Source organism: Teleopsis dalmanni, chromosome 2 (genome assembly GCF_002237135.1).
Source record: "Teleopsis dalmanni isolate 2A chromosome 2, ASM223713v2, whole genome shotgun sequence".
NCBI classification, from domain to species: Eukaryota; Metazoa; Arthropoda; class Insecta; order Diptera; family Diopsidae; genus Teleopsis; species Teleopsis dalmanni.
Window position 1 is genome coordinate 123,910,149 of NC_051847.1, and position 19,038 is coordinate 123,929,186.

Consider the following 19,038-nt stretch of genomic DNA (forward strand, 5'->3'; position numbering starts at 1 on the left):
AGTTAAAATCAGCTTATAGTAAAGTGAGATAATTTATTGACACATTTTTTTAAATATATTTAATTTTATCATAATTATCTAATTATAACAAACTTAGTTCCAAGTTAAATCTACTGAATCTACAAATTTACATGTAGTTAAGCTGGAATTGGTGCTAACATCATTTTTCTGCCTCTAGCGGCCAAAAGAAGACTATTTTTAAAAATTAATTATAAAAGCAATAAAAAGAATTATTTCAAGCTGTTAATCGAACTCACTTTTTATGTTGCTAGTTAAATTTTCTACAATAAGACAACTTTTGGCATTGCATAGGCACTTAAATCAATTATGTTACTATGACCTATTACCTTATATATATATTTTATATACTAAATATAGTAAAATTCAGGAGACTATGACAGTCCTCCTCAACTTAAAGTTTTTATTAATTTTTTATTGCATGACTCGCAATTTTTTGTGCTTCATCAATATATCTTCATATATGTATATCTGATTAATTCAGACATGCACTCCCAATTCAATTTGTTTAAAACCTGCTCGAACCAGCTTTATTATTCCACTAATAAAACAATATCACTTGGTGTATTATTATTTTATTGTTACATATACTTGTGGTAATTATATGTGATCGTACATTTCTACTTGTACTTGTAGATGTGATTTGCTTAAGGCAAATGATGACACCAGCTTAAAATATGAACTCTGTGACGTTGTATCTGGCGAAAGTAAAAGTACGAGTAAACCTTCCAGCAGCTTAAAGTCTTTGGAGTCAGCTTCATATCTTGTATCTTGTGTTTTACGCTTTTGAAGCTGGTGTACTGCAAGCTGTAGTGTTACAACACAGCAGGATGTCTCCACATTTTTGGTAATTTGGTAAATAATTGTTAATTTGTAAATTTATTGGCGGTGTGCCATTATCGTCGTAACTAATATTTTTTTTCGCGCTCTTTCTTTGAACCAAACTATAAACCATAAAATTGCTTGACCGGCAGACTGAAACATGAATGATGCCAAGTAACTTTATATTTATGAACTTATCAAACCAAAAAAACTTTAGATGAATAGCTATTATAGTTATATTTTACTTAACGGATAATTAAATTGCTTTTAGGTACTGCATCTGCAGAAACAGTAGCCATATCTATATCCAAATCATGAACTCATGACTATGAGTTGATATGAAGAAGAAATACTTTTTGTGTTGATTTTCAGCTAAGAGCTGTATATAAAATTAACTTCAACGGATTGCTAAACTAATTACATGGTTTTTAAATTAAAATTTAATTAAATTTAATATTATAACAAATAAAATACACATTTTATTTTCAAATTTCTCAATAAACATGTAAAAAATATTTAGTATTAGCAAATTCATTCAAGTCTAGGTATGGGTATAAAGAGTAATTAAGTATTTTAACTTACAGTAAGTTTTTTAAAAACATTTTAAAAGAGAAGTGTACAAATTATTAGTATATTAAATAAAATCTGCTTGCTAAATCCAACAGTTTACACCATCGGAAAAAAGACCTACTAGCATTATAAAAAGATATAAGTTCCGTATCACCAACAGTGCTGCAAACACAATCTTATAATAACAAGTTTAAGAGTTATGATCTTGTAATTTTCTAAGATTTCTAAGATTGAGTTAGTAGTGCAATTATATAAAAATGTTACACAGCATATTAATTGCCCTACTAATCCATATCAATTAGGAAGTGGATTCCAATACATCACTAACGAAAACATTTAGTGCTTATAGATCAGATATATGTATATATTAAAATAAATAAAAGTCAAAAACTATCTAATAACACTAAAGAAAAAAGTAAAAGTAAAAAAGTGCTAGCTTACAGTACTAAAACCGTAAAAAGAATATGAAAAAAGTGTTACGCCGGGGTACATAGTCGATAGCTTGATTTTTTTAAAATCAGAAATGCCTTATAAAATGCAATCATTTCTACGATGATCAAAAAATTAACATGTTACAGATAAAGATATATCGCTTTAAAGCGATCCACAAGGTTTAGGTTTATACTAGCATTTTAAATTAGGGTTGCCAATTAAACAGCTTAATTTTATTTTTTTTACAGTCCAAAACCAATTTGGTTTTAGAGCAGGAATCTGAACTCGGGACTCTAAGTCAATTATTTTAACTGTTTTCCCTACTAAATACCATAGATGTTTTAATAAATGGCGTAAGCATACACAAATTTTTTTTTTGATTTTAAGAAAGAAGATTATCTTACCTAGCACACATTTAACACATAGATTTTTTGATATATCTACTATCTTCTACGTAGCCAAATAGATTTGTAAAACCTCGATTTGAATATATTTTATATATACAACTTAGCAAATAAAAATTCTTCTGTTTTCAATTGTGACTTGCTGTGTAAAGTGCTGATTTCTTGTAGTTATGAGACGACTGTATATGTAGGTATGTCATTGATAAGCACCTATAGCCAATACACTTGATTACATTTTTAGCATACTTATCAAGATAGACTCGTACACTTCAAATGAATTATTGATTAATTAAATGCTTTTAAAATATTTTGTATTAAATTAAATATGAAAAGATACGCGGATAATCTTTTCATTTTTAGTCCAATGGCGTAACTGTTGCTTTTATCGATGCATAAACTATTGTAATTTCATATAAATTTTGCATTTCTTCATTTAATTTAAGCACATTTCCCAATACAAATTACATGCTATTAACGCAACGATTGAAACGAGGGTTGCACGCTAAGTAAAATGTAAAAGTGATATACCAATACTAAAAGAAAGAGAGAATTTCTTTGTAATAATATATACCTAATATTAAAATTGATTATAACGTCAAAACAACAGTAGTGACTATTTTTACTTGAATAGAAACTATGGTATTTAGTAGAGAGGTTTCGAAAAGTAGCGAACTACAACAATACAAATTTGACAGGGCAAGAGTTCAACCCTTGGTACCTGCACTCTCAAAAAAATTATTTATAAATAATTTAATATAAGAATAAGTGCCAAGACCACTGATGATGAGTATTTGGCAATACTCAAATGGATGATCAGCCAAAAATTCAATTAATTTTTGTTGTAATTCACTACTTTACGAAACGTTTCTAATATTTAGTTTTAAAAATTATAAAGAATAAAACATAATATTTACAATAAGTATCTCAGAGACTTCACAAACCAACTATGTATATAACTTATATGTTTTTAACCCAAATCAACAAATGAGTAAGGTCCGTAAGTTTGCTATAACATAGATTGATTAATAATAAAAAAATTTTTTCTAACAAATATAATATGAATAAGATAAATAAATAAGAAATTAGAATATATCGACTGTAACTAGATAAACAATAATCTAGTCAAGGCGCAAAGAGGGGTTTTGAAGAAACATCGCAGTTAATAGAGAGTAAAAGTGCTCAGGTGCACTGACTCAACTAGCCTCAACATAATAATAGATTCAGCTTTCTATAATATTAAAAATATTTAATATGTTTAATATGTAATAAAAACACATCATAGGCTCTTCAATACCTCCAGAGCAACATTACATATGGTACATGTTGACAAACCTAATATAACTCATTGGTGCTATGTGTTTAAAGACCATGAAGAGTACACAAAGACCATGATTTTTCACCTGCATGAGAACTATCGATATCGATAACTATGGTTTGATAGCTGAGAACGTCTAACTGTGTTGTCTAACTGTATGTTAGCGAAATTCATAAAACACTTTGTCAAAGAATTGTATTTAATGATTAAGCTTATTTCTAGTTAAATAGCTACGTCCATAAGCAAAACTGCCATCCATTAAAATTGAATGTTTGGTGCGGTTTACACGCTGGCAGCATCAACGATCCTTTTATCTTTCGAAATGAGGAAGGAGCTGCCATTACGGTGAATGGCGAGCGCGATCCAGCCTTGCTCACTGAGTTATTGCTTAAAAAAATTAATCAGTTAAACATCGATGACATTTGGTTCCAACAAGACGGCGCAACTTGCCATACAATGCGTTCAACAATCGATTTATTGCAAAATCAATTTGGTGACTACTTTATTTCCAGAAGTGGTTTACTTAACTGTCCTCTTGATTTCTTTTTATGGGGTATGTAGTCATTAGTTTAAGCCGACAACTCAGTAATTCTTGAAGCATTGGAAAATGCTCAAGAGTTGGACTAATCGAATGGACTATTTAACTTGTAGCCATGTAACATATAAAAATATGTAATTTGATGTAATTATAATTCTTACATTATTTAACAAAATAATTCTAAATACAAATACAAATATTTTGTACATGTATTTGGAATAGTTATATGTGTGTACTTTATTATATTCAATGAGTTTTAAGTTCCAATTGTGTCTAAATTGTATATCTTCGGATGGAATTAATTTAATTTTATACCATTAAGGACTTGAACGTATTTATATATTAGTATTTGATTATCCAATATAGTTTGATTAAAAATGTAAAATAGGAATAAGTATGCTTGAATTTGACTATTATTTAAGGTATATGATTTGATTAAAATACATTTTTTACAAACTTTAATGAATTATTTTTATAAAGGTTATTTCGTCCAGCTGTGGGAATATAGGTAGTTATAATGGATACATTAATTTAAAGTACATGGAAATATTTATGTAAAAGTTATCCTGTTGAAATTGTAATTATTTAATGTGTTGGTTATATTACATGGATTTCACATAATTAAATATTGTTACTCAAAAGAACTTTTTCGTAGTTATTAACTATATAATTAAAGTTTGATTCTACAGAAATAGTTTATTTGAAACCGGTTAATCAAAATAAAAAGGTTATAATACTAATGCACCACATATACAATATTTATTGTGTCAATGTATATAAGATTTCCATTTTGAAATAGTTATAAGTATACCTATAAGAACACAGTAGTTGGCATAAATGCTACTGTCAGTAGAAACTAAGTAGAAACAGTTTTGCAAATAAGAAAATGACTAATAAATATAGAAGATAGTAGCACAAAAAGCTAACCAGTTAAATAAGTATTATAAAGTATTTCAAGTAGCTATGGTATTATGAGAGTTATATGATAATGATATCAATTTCATGATTACTTTTACTTTTATATATAATTAATTATTTACTAAGTTGAACATCTGTATTTTACATACTCATAATCTATTGATTTTATTAAAATGATGCTCTCTTTCAAAAACATCTCAGATTTCATTAAATGCTCGAAATGGCTTTAGACCTTTAGTAATATATACGGCAGCATATTGGACCGACTAACAGGCTTACCTAACCCAGATTATTATTGTAATTACTTATTATAATATTATAAATTATGAATATATGTAATAATATAAATTATAAAATAATATTTATTTGTTTAAATTTCATTATACTACCCTCGTGTAATAAAAATCATATCTTTGAAGTGCTATGCTTTGAACATTTGTGCAGGTGAGCCTATCTTTTTGGCAGAATTATTGCAAATTGCATTATTACAAGTTGTGATGTGACTTTTATTTTTAATTTACTATACACCTGTTTTTTTTATTTTTTATTAAAGTTAAAGTTAATTTAATTTAAAATTTTTATTGCAAATAAACTCCTAGTAGTTTTGACGATAGATATTAGTATAAGTAAATCGCACATAATAAAATATTTTGTCGCTAATATCTTTAACTTTTAAAAATCAATTATAACTGGATATTTTTTCATTTATTTATCTGCTAATAACAAAAAAACATATGTATATTACTTAATATATTAAAATGAGTTTTGTTAAAACTTTTTGTTTTTAATAAATTTTGCTACTTGTGAATAAAAATATCGGGTTCCATACTATATTCGAGCAACTGCATGGCTGTAGACCATGCGAAAGGTATCTTCAGTGATGTAAAAGCTTTTTAAATATGAGACTAAAATATAAATTTGTTATAAAAACTGTACTCATAGGACAACGGCTCTCAGGGGTAATTTTTTTTTTACACAATTATATTTTGGTCACGCATTTAAAACGAGCATTTGGCTTATTCGGCAGCCCTCTACCTACGCCCATGGCCGATTGTAAGCCCGAAGACCTGTATCTGTGTTTTTATAGCGGCTTGAGTATTATTTTAAGTACCAGTGCGTTAATGACGTTCACTAGGTCAGTAGTAGCATGACTTACTTATTTTTGTAAAATTTTTCAAAATTTTTTTTCAGATTTTTTAAGCCACATTTGGCGTCTTCGTAGAAGGCAAAGTAATTATTATGACACTTTAATTGGGCCAACTTAACCATAATCGTAATAATGATTATGCTTACTAGATAATCATTGGTTGTGCCTTTTTTCGTAGCTGCTACTGCCTTTGTTATTATGGGTATTCACATGAACTATTTGCATTGTAAATAGACTTTTCTGCGTAATTTTTCATTATGCTTTCAAAGCGTGTTAATCTCTTGTAGACACGCTAACAAACAAATGCCCGATTTGATATGCCTGGCATCTACAACAAAATTGTATAAGTCGCACAATACGCCCACTCTTTTTTTTGTTTTTTTTTTTTTTTGATTAAGTGAATACAAAATCGTTACATGGAAGTCGGATACACATTTACTTTTGTTAGTTGAAATCGAAGCTCACCGAAACTAAATGGCCTTCGGTGTAGTCAATGAAATAAGGTGCCTCCAACACTTATATCAACTTTTAAACATAATTTTTCGAAAGGATTTAGTAAGGGTTTTAAGAAAGATTTATTTTCTATAATTACACTATACAAAAGAAAATAAATGTTAAACTATTTAAGAAAATAATAGTTGTGATTTAACGACAGCAGTTATGAGGTATCCTTTTCAAAATATTTAATTTGTCACATCTTAAATAGTTATAGTTTGCGGCTCTATGCTCCTCCCAGGAGTTAAAGGAATCTATATATGTAAATAGTTATTTATTTATATAAATATACACACGTCCGCATTTTATAAATACACATATTTCAATATAAATGTAGTCACACTTAATTATAATATAAACAATATAATAAAGTCATATATTTGTAAACTTCAAGCTTATCAGTATCATTAAGTCAAGTCCATCAGCTGCAAAATTTTGTATTTTTGCGTGTGTCGAATTTTTAATTTTTAATCTTTTTCATCATTTGGTATTCACAAAAGAAGTCATTCGGAGCCAATTTAATTTGATTTAAAGTGAATTGACATAATTGTTAACTGATAATAAATCAAGTTGTATGAGTGATTGTGTGAACAAATTATGTCATTGAGGAGTCAAGATGTGAAGTTTATTTATATTCAATTTCAAGTACCAAAAATCGATTTTTGAAAAACTGGACCAAGAAAGACATGGGAAGTTAAAAAAAAAAAAATAATAATAAAACCTAAATTGAGTTATAATAATATTCATTGCGATGAAGAGAAAAGTAAAAGTAATGGAAAGGAAAGGAAATCTAAGTAAATTAGATACATATTCAATATTTTCAATTAAAAAAAACATAATTCACGGAGCAAAAGCTACTCCTTATACCGCTTTCCGTTCAATACTATTATAATTACTCTCATAATATATGTAAATAGATATTCTTAAAATCATAGAATAAAGTTTGTGTATAGAACCACAGCTTATACAAGTATTAAAGTAAAAATAGTAAATATGCTTAATTAAAATGGCAAATAAATATGTATCGACTCAGTGAAAAAATGTATCAAGGACAGAGCCCTAAAATTATTCACAAAGAGGTTATTATTCACAAATTATTCACAAGAGGTGCTATATCGCACGAATGAGAGGGCCAGTTAACAGGACCGCCTTTGTTGGATAAGACGTTGCGCCGCCTTGTTGAAATCAAATGTCGTCAATGTTTAACTGATTAATTTTTGGAAATATAAATTTAGTCAACATGACTCGATAGCGCTTCAATTCATATATGGAAATTTTTGCTTATTGACGTAGTTATTTTACCAGAAATAAGCTTAATCATTAAATACAATTCTTTGATGAAGTGCTCCATAAATTTCTCTAACAGATTTATTTTTTTCAAATTAAATTTACACAAAGTTCTAGCGTTAAACGATTCATGATGAATTGCTAAACCTTAATAAACAGAAATAACATTCTCAGCTATAAAACCATAGTTATCGATATCGATAGTTCCCATAGAAATAAAAAATCGCCCGTTATAACTATTAATAAATAAATATTGTATAATTTTAATATGACTATATAACTAAATTGAACTCTGTTAAATACTTATCATTTACTTTTATTTAAAAGTACATTAGACGTAAACTATTATTTTATTTACAAAGAAAAGACAAAAAAATGTTTAATCAATAACAACAATAAGCCGATACTTTTATCTTATAACATTATCATATCTAAATTAAACGCGAGTAGATAAAAGATTTATAGTTTATTATTCTATTGTAACAAATTTTAATAAAAGATACTGTTACTTAATAGTAAACTGTTACTTAATAGTCAATTGTGTTTAAATCTAGAGTATAAAATTCATATAATTTCATTATAGTAAAATGGCTTCTTTAAAATATAATAAGTGGTTCTCAATAAACTCAATTATCAATAGAATCAGAATTCGTAAGAATTCGAATAAAATACGAGTACATTAAATCTGTTAACCGGACAATTAGCTATTATGACAAGACTGTCTATCATCGAATGATTAGACGATGGAACCATATGATAGTAATAAAATATACTCCCTCTATAAACGTTTTAAATTTTTCAAAAGATATCATTTTTTCTTTGAGAGAGCAGTCAACGTATTTTCAAATTCAATTTAGTTTATTATTATTGCAATTACTATATTTAAACTAACGTTTTTCTTGTATAATTATTTTTATAAATTTTTTTATAAGCGCTTTGTTCAGACGAAAATCATTTGTTTAAGTGTAGTGCATTACAGTGAAGGCTGTCAAATGACCTCGCCCTTAAAAATCTATAAAAATAGTACTTAAGTTATGTTATTTGTAATGAAACTTCAAGAGCGGACTTAACCCTAAAAAATCTGATATGCATCTTCACTCTTGGCTATTGCGAAAGTGCACTTCAATGGATGCACTTTTGCAATCTACCGCTGATCTTAAACTTTGGTAAAATGTAAATAAACATACAGTAAAAATATATAATTGTATATTGTTTTCATTTTTAACCACATAGTATATTATAGGTAATAAAATACTCTGTTAACTTTATATGTCACTTTCATTTTCATTTATAAATACAAATACATATTGAATTACTGGCTGCTTTGTCAATTCCGTAGATACAAGTCCGTGAAAAGATTTTGTATAAAATTTTAATTATAATTTCATTTTTTATTTTATTAATATTTTGTGTGTAATAACGTAATGACACTGTCGCTTATTTAAATATTTTTATTAAGTAAATTTTTACGATAAAATTTATCAAAAATCAAATTGATACCACTTGTATATTTGTTATAGTTTATTGGAAGTACCACTCGTACGCCTGTCTGCCTTTCTGTCTTCTGTCTTCTGCCTCTCTGCATACTCATACGATTACGAGAGCATATGATATGATATTAAAGTCTTTTAGGTTACAGTCAGAAAAATACTTCAATTGAATGTTGCCTAAAATGAAATGACTGTAATAGTGCGTCATGCTCTGTAATCAAGTAACCAACAAAAAGTTCATAAAAAAATTTTAATCCATGCGAATAAAAGCCACTCGTCATTAAATAAAAAATCCACATAATAAATAAATAAAATAATGTTAATCACTACAAAAAGTCCAAATAAATAAGGCGAATACTACCAAAAACAAAACAAAAAATTATACAAACATAAAGGGTGTTTCAAGGCATAAACTTAATTAAATTTTGCATTAATATTGGAATGGTTTATCGGGAAAAATTATAAAGACATTTTTTACGAAGTTATTTTTTTTTCTTATAGTGCTGTTACCTGGCACTTTAGAATGTTTTTGATTTTTTTATCGTTTTTAGTGCAGTTAATTTGCACTAATTTCAGTCCATATGGTTGCTTATTTCGATGTACTTTATATATCTATATATATTGTATTTTAATGGAAGTTGGAAGGTTTACTTCGTAGTTGATATTAAAAAATATTAATGTTATCTTAAAGTTAATAGCGCATTATTTAATTTGTATTACATAATAACATAAAATATATTCACGGCAGACCCATTTTGTAACAAATACATTTTTAGTATCTTTCTTAATTACATTAGTAAATAATTTTGAGGATTTTACTATATAAATTGATAAAATTAGTGTTTGCATTTAATTAAGCTGTTCAATAGGTTATTTAGTTTTTTACAAGGTGTTATGCTACTGTTACATAGATGGTTAACTAACATAGATGGTTACAAGAAGGTGCGCTAATTGTATCTTGTAGAATTGTAAGTATATTTACATATTCTTCTTATATTATAAAGCTTCAAAAAAAAACCTTTGTTATAATTGTATTCTTAAGTATACGTGTAAGAATACGTAAGTATACCGACAATAATAGCTTAAATACATTTGCAGCAATATATTTTCGAATATTTCCAAAGAAACTATGGATGCTGCAATTGAAAAATGTTTATGTGGTTTATATATAAACAAACTCTGCACATTATTATTAAGAGGGTATGTGGCACTGCGATCATCGGATCTATTGTGTCCCTAGAGACTTGCTCTAAGCCCTGTTGCGTCAATTAAAAGTAGTATATAACGCACTTTACAGAGTTTTATTGCCTCTTCCGTAATGGAAATGCATTCCCAGGAGTCTATTTCGTGTCTACATTAGCGCAGGGCATTCTAACTGTACATGTGTGGCTCATTATTTTCGTGAATCTACAGTTTGCATCCGTATATATGCCCAGTCTCGTAAGGTAATATTTTAGTTTAAAGTGTCCTGCTAAGATTCCTGTGAATTTCTAATTTTCTTTTAATATATCAACCCTAATATCTCCTATTGCCATAGGTACCAATAAATGATTTGGATTGTGCTAATCCTGGTAGATTTTCCAAGTATTCCTTTTTGTTGTGATTCTTCTTCATTTTTATTAGAAAAGGGAGGGTAGTGTATCCTAATCCATATAAAGATTTTGGCCCCATCAGCAATATGGCTGCTCCTTTCCTGGCTAGGTTGCTTGCATATATATTTCCGTGTACGCCAGTATGTCCTGAAACTCGGAGTAACAACACCTAATTTAATTCACCGAGCCGGTTTAGCTTTTCAAAGCATTCTTGCACCAGTCTTGAAGTCACCTGATGCGTTGATGTTTAAGGCCTTGATAGCTGCTTAGCTGTCTGTTAGTATTGCAAATTTTTGACCTGGAACTTCCGTTCTATATTGAAGAGAACACACTTAAATATCGCTTAAATTTCCACTTCAAAGATGCTTATATTTTTTCCCAATGGTTCTTGCTTGGTCCGACATCTTCTCCCGTAAGGAACTGTCAGTGAAACATGTAATTATGTTAATACTCGGTTAGCTCCTTTTAATGAGTTTGGTAAAGCTGAACTTTGGATTCAGTGTTTCCAATAGCATCAAAAACTTAGGACACTGTTTAGCAAGATATTCGAACCTCTTATGAGGTTGAGTTTTTGGTCAAAATGTATGACCCAGAACTTAAACGTGTTCTTTATTTCTACAATTCATTCGAGCCTGATTGGGTTCAGATGTTTGAGTTTGTATTTCTTTGTAAGAGAAACAACTGTTGTTTTAGCTGGGTTTATACTCAGTCCTACCTAATTGCACAAGTTTTTGTTAATTCAAATCTGAATTGGATTCTGTCACACAGAGTATGTTTAAATTTTCCTCTACTTACTATAACTATGGCATCTGCATAGCCTTGTTGTTTCCGCTGTTTCCTAACTCGAAAAACAGTTCGTCCACTACTATGCTCTACATGAGTGGTGAGAATTCTCAACCCTGTGGACATCCCTGTATAGACTTCATTCTTATTAGGCCCTGCACTTACTGCGTTTTTAATTGGAACTAATACATAAAACACAGCTATATAAATTAAGATAATCATTTATTGTAAATTATTATTTTGTAGAAAAAATTTCTGTATTTTCACACTGTGCATTTTGCAAGAATAGTTTAAACTACTCTCATCATTACTCCATTTTCCATTTGAAATAGTGTTCTTATCATACGACGAAAATAATTTTTAATTGAATATAAATCAGTAGTAACCAAGACACTATATACTATAGTATAACATTTTAAAAAAAAGTAAAATTAAACAAAATTTTTTTTTAATTATTCGATCATTAAAATCAATTCTGTGGATTGTTATAATTCTTAATTCAAATTTGAGTAAAAATAATAAATAAATGTTTAAAATTCTTACGCAGTTGATATAAAAAATAAACACGACAAAATACGTAGGTATATATTGTGAATACTGAGTATCCGAGTTGTGGCACCTAGTATTTGCTAAACAATAAAAATATGTACTGCAAAAGAGAGCCCACTAGCAGCTATTAAAGAAAATTAAAGTTACAAATAATACGTTTGAATAAATACAATATACAATATATGTACTTGTATGTATTTTTGTCAATATGTACAACTTCTGAAATATAGTTTGCTTATTTAACCTGTTTGCTTGATTCTGTGTTTTTTCTCATCAGGATACTTTGAAGATGCAGCATCTGTTTTGATTGTTGTATCTTCAGTTTTTGTATCTGCAACTGCAATTTAAACACCAAAATTGGTATATTGGCATATTGGCAATGCGAATCTGTAAGCAGCTTTCATGCATTTAAAGATGTGAAGATAAAAAATAAAAGAGAAGCTAAAAAACTTGGTTCGGTGTTGATTGCCGTTAAGTTACATTTTTTTTGTAGCCAACAACTTTTATATGAGACTTTTGGTGCTAATGCAGCCGTGCATGTAACGATGAAAAAGACGCATCAACTTAATTTGCAATCTGTTGATATTCTTTTTCCACTTCAAGTTACAGGTGCAGAAGACTTTTACAATATCTTTTCATCGTCAGTTTTCCGTAATCATTATCTTATGTAACAGTAATTAATGGAGTTTACCCAATTTGATTTTAATGTGCTGCTACATTATTAAGATATATCTTTGCGCTGCTATTACACATTACATGTAGTTAATTGATTAATATGTTAACACGGCCCATATTGTGTTTAGTATATTAACAGACTACTGAGAACATCTCTCAGCTTAGTTGATTATCTTTCGTAACGTTTTATGAGCTGCTAATTTGGTAACGGCTTATTGTACCATCAGTAGCACTTAATTCCATTTCAAATTAATAAAATTAGTTTATTGAAATGAAAACGTTTTGGAATTTTCAAATATGGTAAATACAGCCATCATCTGTGACTACTTATTACTGCTAAGTGGCTGCCAAATTACTAACCAAAGAAATAACAAAATGGAAGGCAAAATATTTATTGCATATTATATTACTTTTTTATATAATTCTTAATTCATCTATAAATTGTTGTTTAAATCATAATAAACTTAATAATAACAGCACAATGTAAATAGACGAAGTCTAAGCTAAATAATGTTTTCAATCTAAAATTTTAACAAAATATCTTTTATATCAACGTTGTTGCTTTAAAAACTGCAAATATTCCAGCGCTAGTGCCATAGAATCTGCTAAGCAGATTTGGGCATCCTTTTTATATTAAAAAAAAAAGTTACTTCTCAAATGTCTATAATGTGCATAATTATTATTTTCAATTGATCGAATAATGGGCGATAAAATTTAAATAATATTTATCAAAGAGTTCAAGTTTTGTAATGCATACACCTATCCTTAGCAATAGAAATAAACGTTACTTTTGTTGTAGCCATTTTGGCAAATTTAATGTGTGATTAAAGCTTTACTTCTGAGGTAGATCCAACAAAAAATTTTTTAAAATTTTTTTAAAGTAAAAACTGATCTTAGTACAATTTGAACTTAGATCGTAGTTCCATTACTCATGCACCATGTTCTCTATACAGTCAGACATTAAATTTATTTAGAACTCAAGGCGAATTTATGTCTGTACATTGGTTAATATGCTTAGAGACAAGCAATTTACATTGCTGTTCCAGAATGTAATAGAACTAGAACTGTATTTTATGCGCTATATTAAATATAGTAAAATAAAATAAAAATAAAATTATAAGCTAAAACAAAAAATAATATTAAATAAAAATTAATTTAAAAAAAAATGCAAACAATTCTATTCAAAAATCAATAAATAGATTTTTAACACTGCGTCAAAACAATAGTTTCTGAAATAGTTTGAGAAAGGTCCTTATATCTTTCATTTATATTGGTGAACTAAACTCTAAACTAATCTAAACTCAAATAAAATTTGAACATTTTCTTTAAATTTTACAACCAAAAGCATCGAAATATATAGACATGTATTTTGGCTCTGTTAAAAACCATATATTCTGAAAAGGTCCCAGCAATGGAGAAGAGATCTCAGTGCAAACATATGAAAAATCGTACTTATTATTTTATGTAGGATGACTAATATATAGTTAGTGGTCCAGTAGTGAATACAATATATTTTGCTGGGGAGAAACCATATAGAAATGCAGAAATATATAGAAATATATTTACACAATTTCTAGTGCCTAAATACAGAGGTCGTTTAAGACAAAGTATAGGTTTTTAACACTTGGTGGACGGACAAACAGTAACAGAACTTTTTTACCTTTCTATGTTACTGATTAGAACATTTTAATGTAGTAGATTTTAAGAATTTTCGTTTTTATTATTGGGGCCTTAGCTTGTTCTAAGTTAGATTAAGCAATTTCGACTCAACATTTTTTGAACGACAATATGCTATCGCTGAATATCTGAAACACTAAATAAGTAGAGTTCTTTAATGTTGTATAAAGCTTAAGAATAAGTGATTTAAGTCTGTCTTGGGCATTTATAATAAAAAGAATAAGAGAAAAAACGTAAGGAAATAAATTGCAAAATATAAATAATAAATTTTAAATTAATATTAAAAAATATATGATTAATAAATGAAGCATAAAAATTGTAATATTTAATAATAAAAGATAATATTTAAATAAGTATATTAAATGATTACATGATAAAATATCACTGTATATATGAGTATGAATTGAAAAGTTTTTTCATTTTAAATAAATAAATTATAATTGCAATACAAAAAAGTGAAGATTTCTTTAAAAGCTATAAATTATTTCAATATATATTTTATAATAAATTATATTAAAATGTTTCCTTATATATACATATATATTAAATATAAATACGTAAGTATTACTTACATTTAGACTTACATTTACGTACTATAAAATGATTTTACTTAGTAAAAAATATATAAATTTAATTTTTATATTAACAGTGCTAAAATATTGTTAAATATTTTAAAAACTTAAAGTAGCTTGTTTATCATTGAATCAAGTTAAAAAATTGTTAAATTCGCTTCCTCCTTGTAAAGTTTGTGTAACCAATAAAAAACCAAAATATTCCCTTAAAACTTTGGCAACATCTTTTTTGTTTAAAAGCTGTGAGAAATAATTGCAATAATAAAAAAAATATAAAAATTTATGTATATATGTAAGCCACACAGTACACAGTGTACAGTACAAACAAATGAACTCTACCCAACAAACAATTTAATAATGACAGCAATCATTATTAACACTTATAACCCAATAATGAGCAACAACTGAAAAAGGTACCAAAAAGTTTTGCAACGTTTGTGTGTATGTGTGCATTTCTGCAAGCTCATGACAGCATTGTTCATGATGATGCTATTCATTATGACATTAAAGAAGTTGTTTACGTTCAGTGGTAATATACCTGCACACACACACACAGAAACAACAGAAACGTTGTTGGCAATGACGAAGGCAAAGTTGTTGGCTGAATCGTCTCACAAACGAAGCCGTTACATGCGGCTTCACTATAAAATAGCTTTGCTTGCCTTTTCAAATGCATTCAGTCGTTTGTTCCCTATACGAAAGCAACTAAATTTTATATTTTAAGTTTTACTTCTTTCCCCCACACAAAACTCACAACTATGAACTCCTTCTCTGTGGTAAGTATTTTGGCAGTGCTGCGACTAGGACTAGGATTAAGCAATTGGATAAAATCGTGTCGGTGACTAATCAAGAATTTTTCTGCTTGCGTATTTACAGTGCTTGGTGTTTGCATTGGCAGCTCTGGCTGCTGCAGAGCCTCCATCTGGTTACAATTACCAACGTAATGGTGGTGGTGGTGGTGGCGGTTTCATTGGCGGTGGTGGTTTTGGTGGCAGCTCTTTCGGTGGTGGCGGCGGTTATCAAGCCGTTAGCGGTGGTTTCCAAACATCCGAAGGCCAAAATGTTGATCCACAATTATTGGAACAAGTACGTCAAATTCTTTTGAATGAAGAAAGCAAATCTGGCGGCGGTGGTGGTGGTGGTTTCGGTGGTTCATACTCTGCACCATCATCTCAATATGGACCACCATCAACACAATATGGTGCACCAAATGTTGGTGGTGGCCGTGTTGTTGGTATCGATCTTGAAGGTGTACGTCAAGCCATTCAAGTTGCGCAATTCGCACAGCAAAGTACGCAAGCTGGCGGTGGATTCGGTGGTTATCCCAGCGCGCCTTCCGGCTCATATGGTGCACCGTCAAGACCTAGCAGCAGCTATGGCGCACCATTCTAAACTGTTTTAAACAATTAGAATTAAAAACATTTTTTAGACAAAATATTTAACAAAAATTAACAAGAAATTGTTATTAAATTTGTGCTGCCAAAAAAATGTAAGTCGACATCAAACTAAAAATCATAAATCGCGCGCCAACTCCAATTGCCTTTATGAATGGATAATAATGTTAAGTAATACCAACAACAACAACAACAACAACAACAACAAACGTAACATCAACATCAACATCAGACAACAACAAATACAAAACATCATAAAAATGCATATACTTAATGCACATGAAGAGTGTTCTTAAAGTTAATGAGTTTGAAATAGCTTTGTGACATTTTCACTCAATTTATAAGCGCTATAAAACTCATAGTGAGCACAATTCGCCGCTCAATTGAAAATTCGTGCTTAAAATGTTGTTGATAGTGAAATGTTTGCAAATAATTATGTTATTTTAATTTGTTTTTATTTTCATTTTTCAATTTCACATTTTCAACCATTACGTATCCATTCTATATTTCATTTAAGTTCGTCGATCAATTGAGTTGTGCTCAGAACCGCTTATTTTCTTCATTTATTTGAGCACAATCTTATTTGACTGACATTGACCTACCTCCCTACCATTTTCCGTTTATTCACAAACACACAAACATTCTCACTCATGCACTCTCACTCACACTTCATGAGAATGTTTATTGTAAATAGTTTGTTCTTTATTTTTAAAATAACGACATAACGCATCGTTTTAGTTATTAAGTGTTTTTATTATTATTGTATATGAAACAAACAAAGAAACAACAAAAAAAATTATGAAAAAACAATAAAAAAATAGAAAATTTTGTCACCGTTAAGTTTTGCATTTTTAACTTAATTTCAGAAACTGTAATCAGACTGATCAAGTGTTCTAAAAGAGGACATAATTCATAAATTCAGATATCCAAAAACAAAAAAAAATTAATTGAGTTAATTGAGTTATGTAAAAATTATGGCTCTGCTTTAAAAAAAGCCTTCATCTTGGATTTCTGGAAAAGTGATACTCTTTTTTGGACACTCTTTTTTGAACACTCCTTTTTGGACACTCCTTTTTGGACACTCCTTTTTGGACACTGCTTTTTGGACACACCATTAGCAAAAAATTCAAAGTCTCTATTCCGGATGATATGAGTTGGAAAAGTGGCACTCCTTTTTTTAACCCAAATGTCGTATTATACTTCTTGCACCAAATCAATAAAAAATTTAGTGTAGTAGTTCCAACACCAACATCACGCTCTCACTGTGTGTATAGCTTAGACCATGAGGCTCGCGTTCAACTAAATTTTTCCAATGAGTTTTAAAGATTCCATATCTATGCTATGTACTAACTATCTGTTCATACAGTAGCAGTAATTAAAGTATTATATTCCAAGACTCTTTTATTTTGTTTTTGTTCCGTTTTCGGATAACTACAACAAACTGTATCTACTGACTAATAAAACCAAACACTTACTGATATATCATGTCAACTAAAAGATGTAGATATTAGTATGACACTCCAGGAAACCATCAAGTGAAAAATATAATTTATCCTAACCACTACAAAAAATCGTTCCCGTATGTACAGCAATAAAAGATGAGAAGTCTAACTACACTCATTGTGATTATTAAGCTTTAATCAGGACAGTGGTTCTTATCACCGCCTGATACAAGCACCAATAAGAATCATTCTGACCTTCATACGACAAGTTGAGTGTTTTCTGTTTAGTTATATCAGTTACTTAAGTCAAAGATTTAATCTACTTGCATTTAAGATTTAACTACATTGCTGCACTAGGGACCTATACTCCATATTATTTCTTCAATTTTATATAAGATGATTATAAAAAAGTGCTACATATCAAGTCACTAATAATAGTGAATAAACTACTTTGCATAAGTTGCAATAATACGAATAAAATAAAAAAATTTAAAATGTATCTGAGCCCTTTTAATTTGTAACATTAAATATCGATTTATCATATATTAAATCCTTTAACTCCTAGGAGGAGCATAGGGCCGCATATAAAAGTATAAATAATGGCATATATTGTATATATCACCATAAAATAATAAATTTTTTTATTATTTTTACGTTTACTTTTTATATCTCCGTAATAACTGTAACGTATTAATCACTTTCATATACTAACCCAGTGACAGTAATAGCAACTATAATATATGGGTACCACAATTTATTAAATCCATTAATCTCGTAGTCACATTTTTTTCTTCTTTGTTTTTCTAATTTATATCTCATAAAGTCTTTAATTATGTATAACAATTCCATAATTGTTGCATTAATGTTGTTGGCGTCGTTATAATTACCCTTTTCACTTCGAAATCTTTCACGTTTTAA

General features: G+C 28.8%; 1 protein-coding gene across 1 annotated transcript; it reads left to right on the forward strand.

Annotated features, from left to right (window-relative positions):
* The first annotated feature begins 15,962 nt into the window (after positions 1-15,962).
* LOC119678955 (pro-resilin-like) lies at positions 15,963-17,507 on the forward strand. The gene is made up of 2 exons (XM_038091079.1): positions 15,963-16,060; positions 16,161-17,507. Exons 1-2 carry the CDS (start codon positions 16,043-16,045, stop codon positions 16,674-16,676), a joined length of 534 nt encoding a protein of 177 aa, XP_037947007.1. The 5' UTR covers positions 15,963-16,042; the 3' UTR covers positions 16,677-17,507.
* The last annotated feature ends 1,531 nt before the right edge of the window (positions 17,508-19,038 follow it).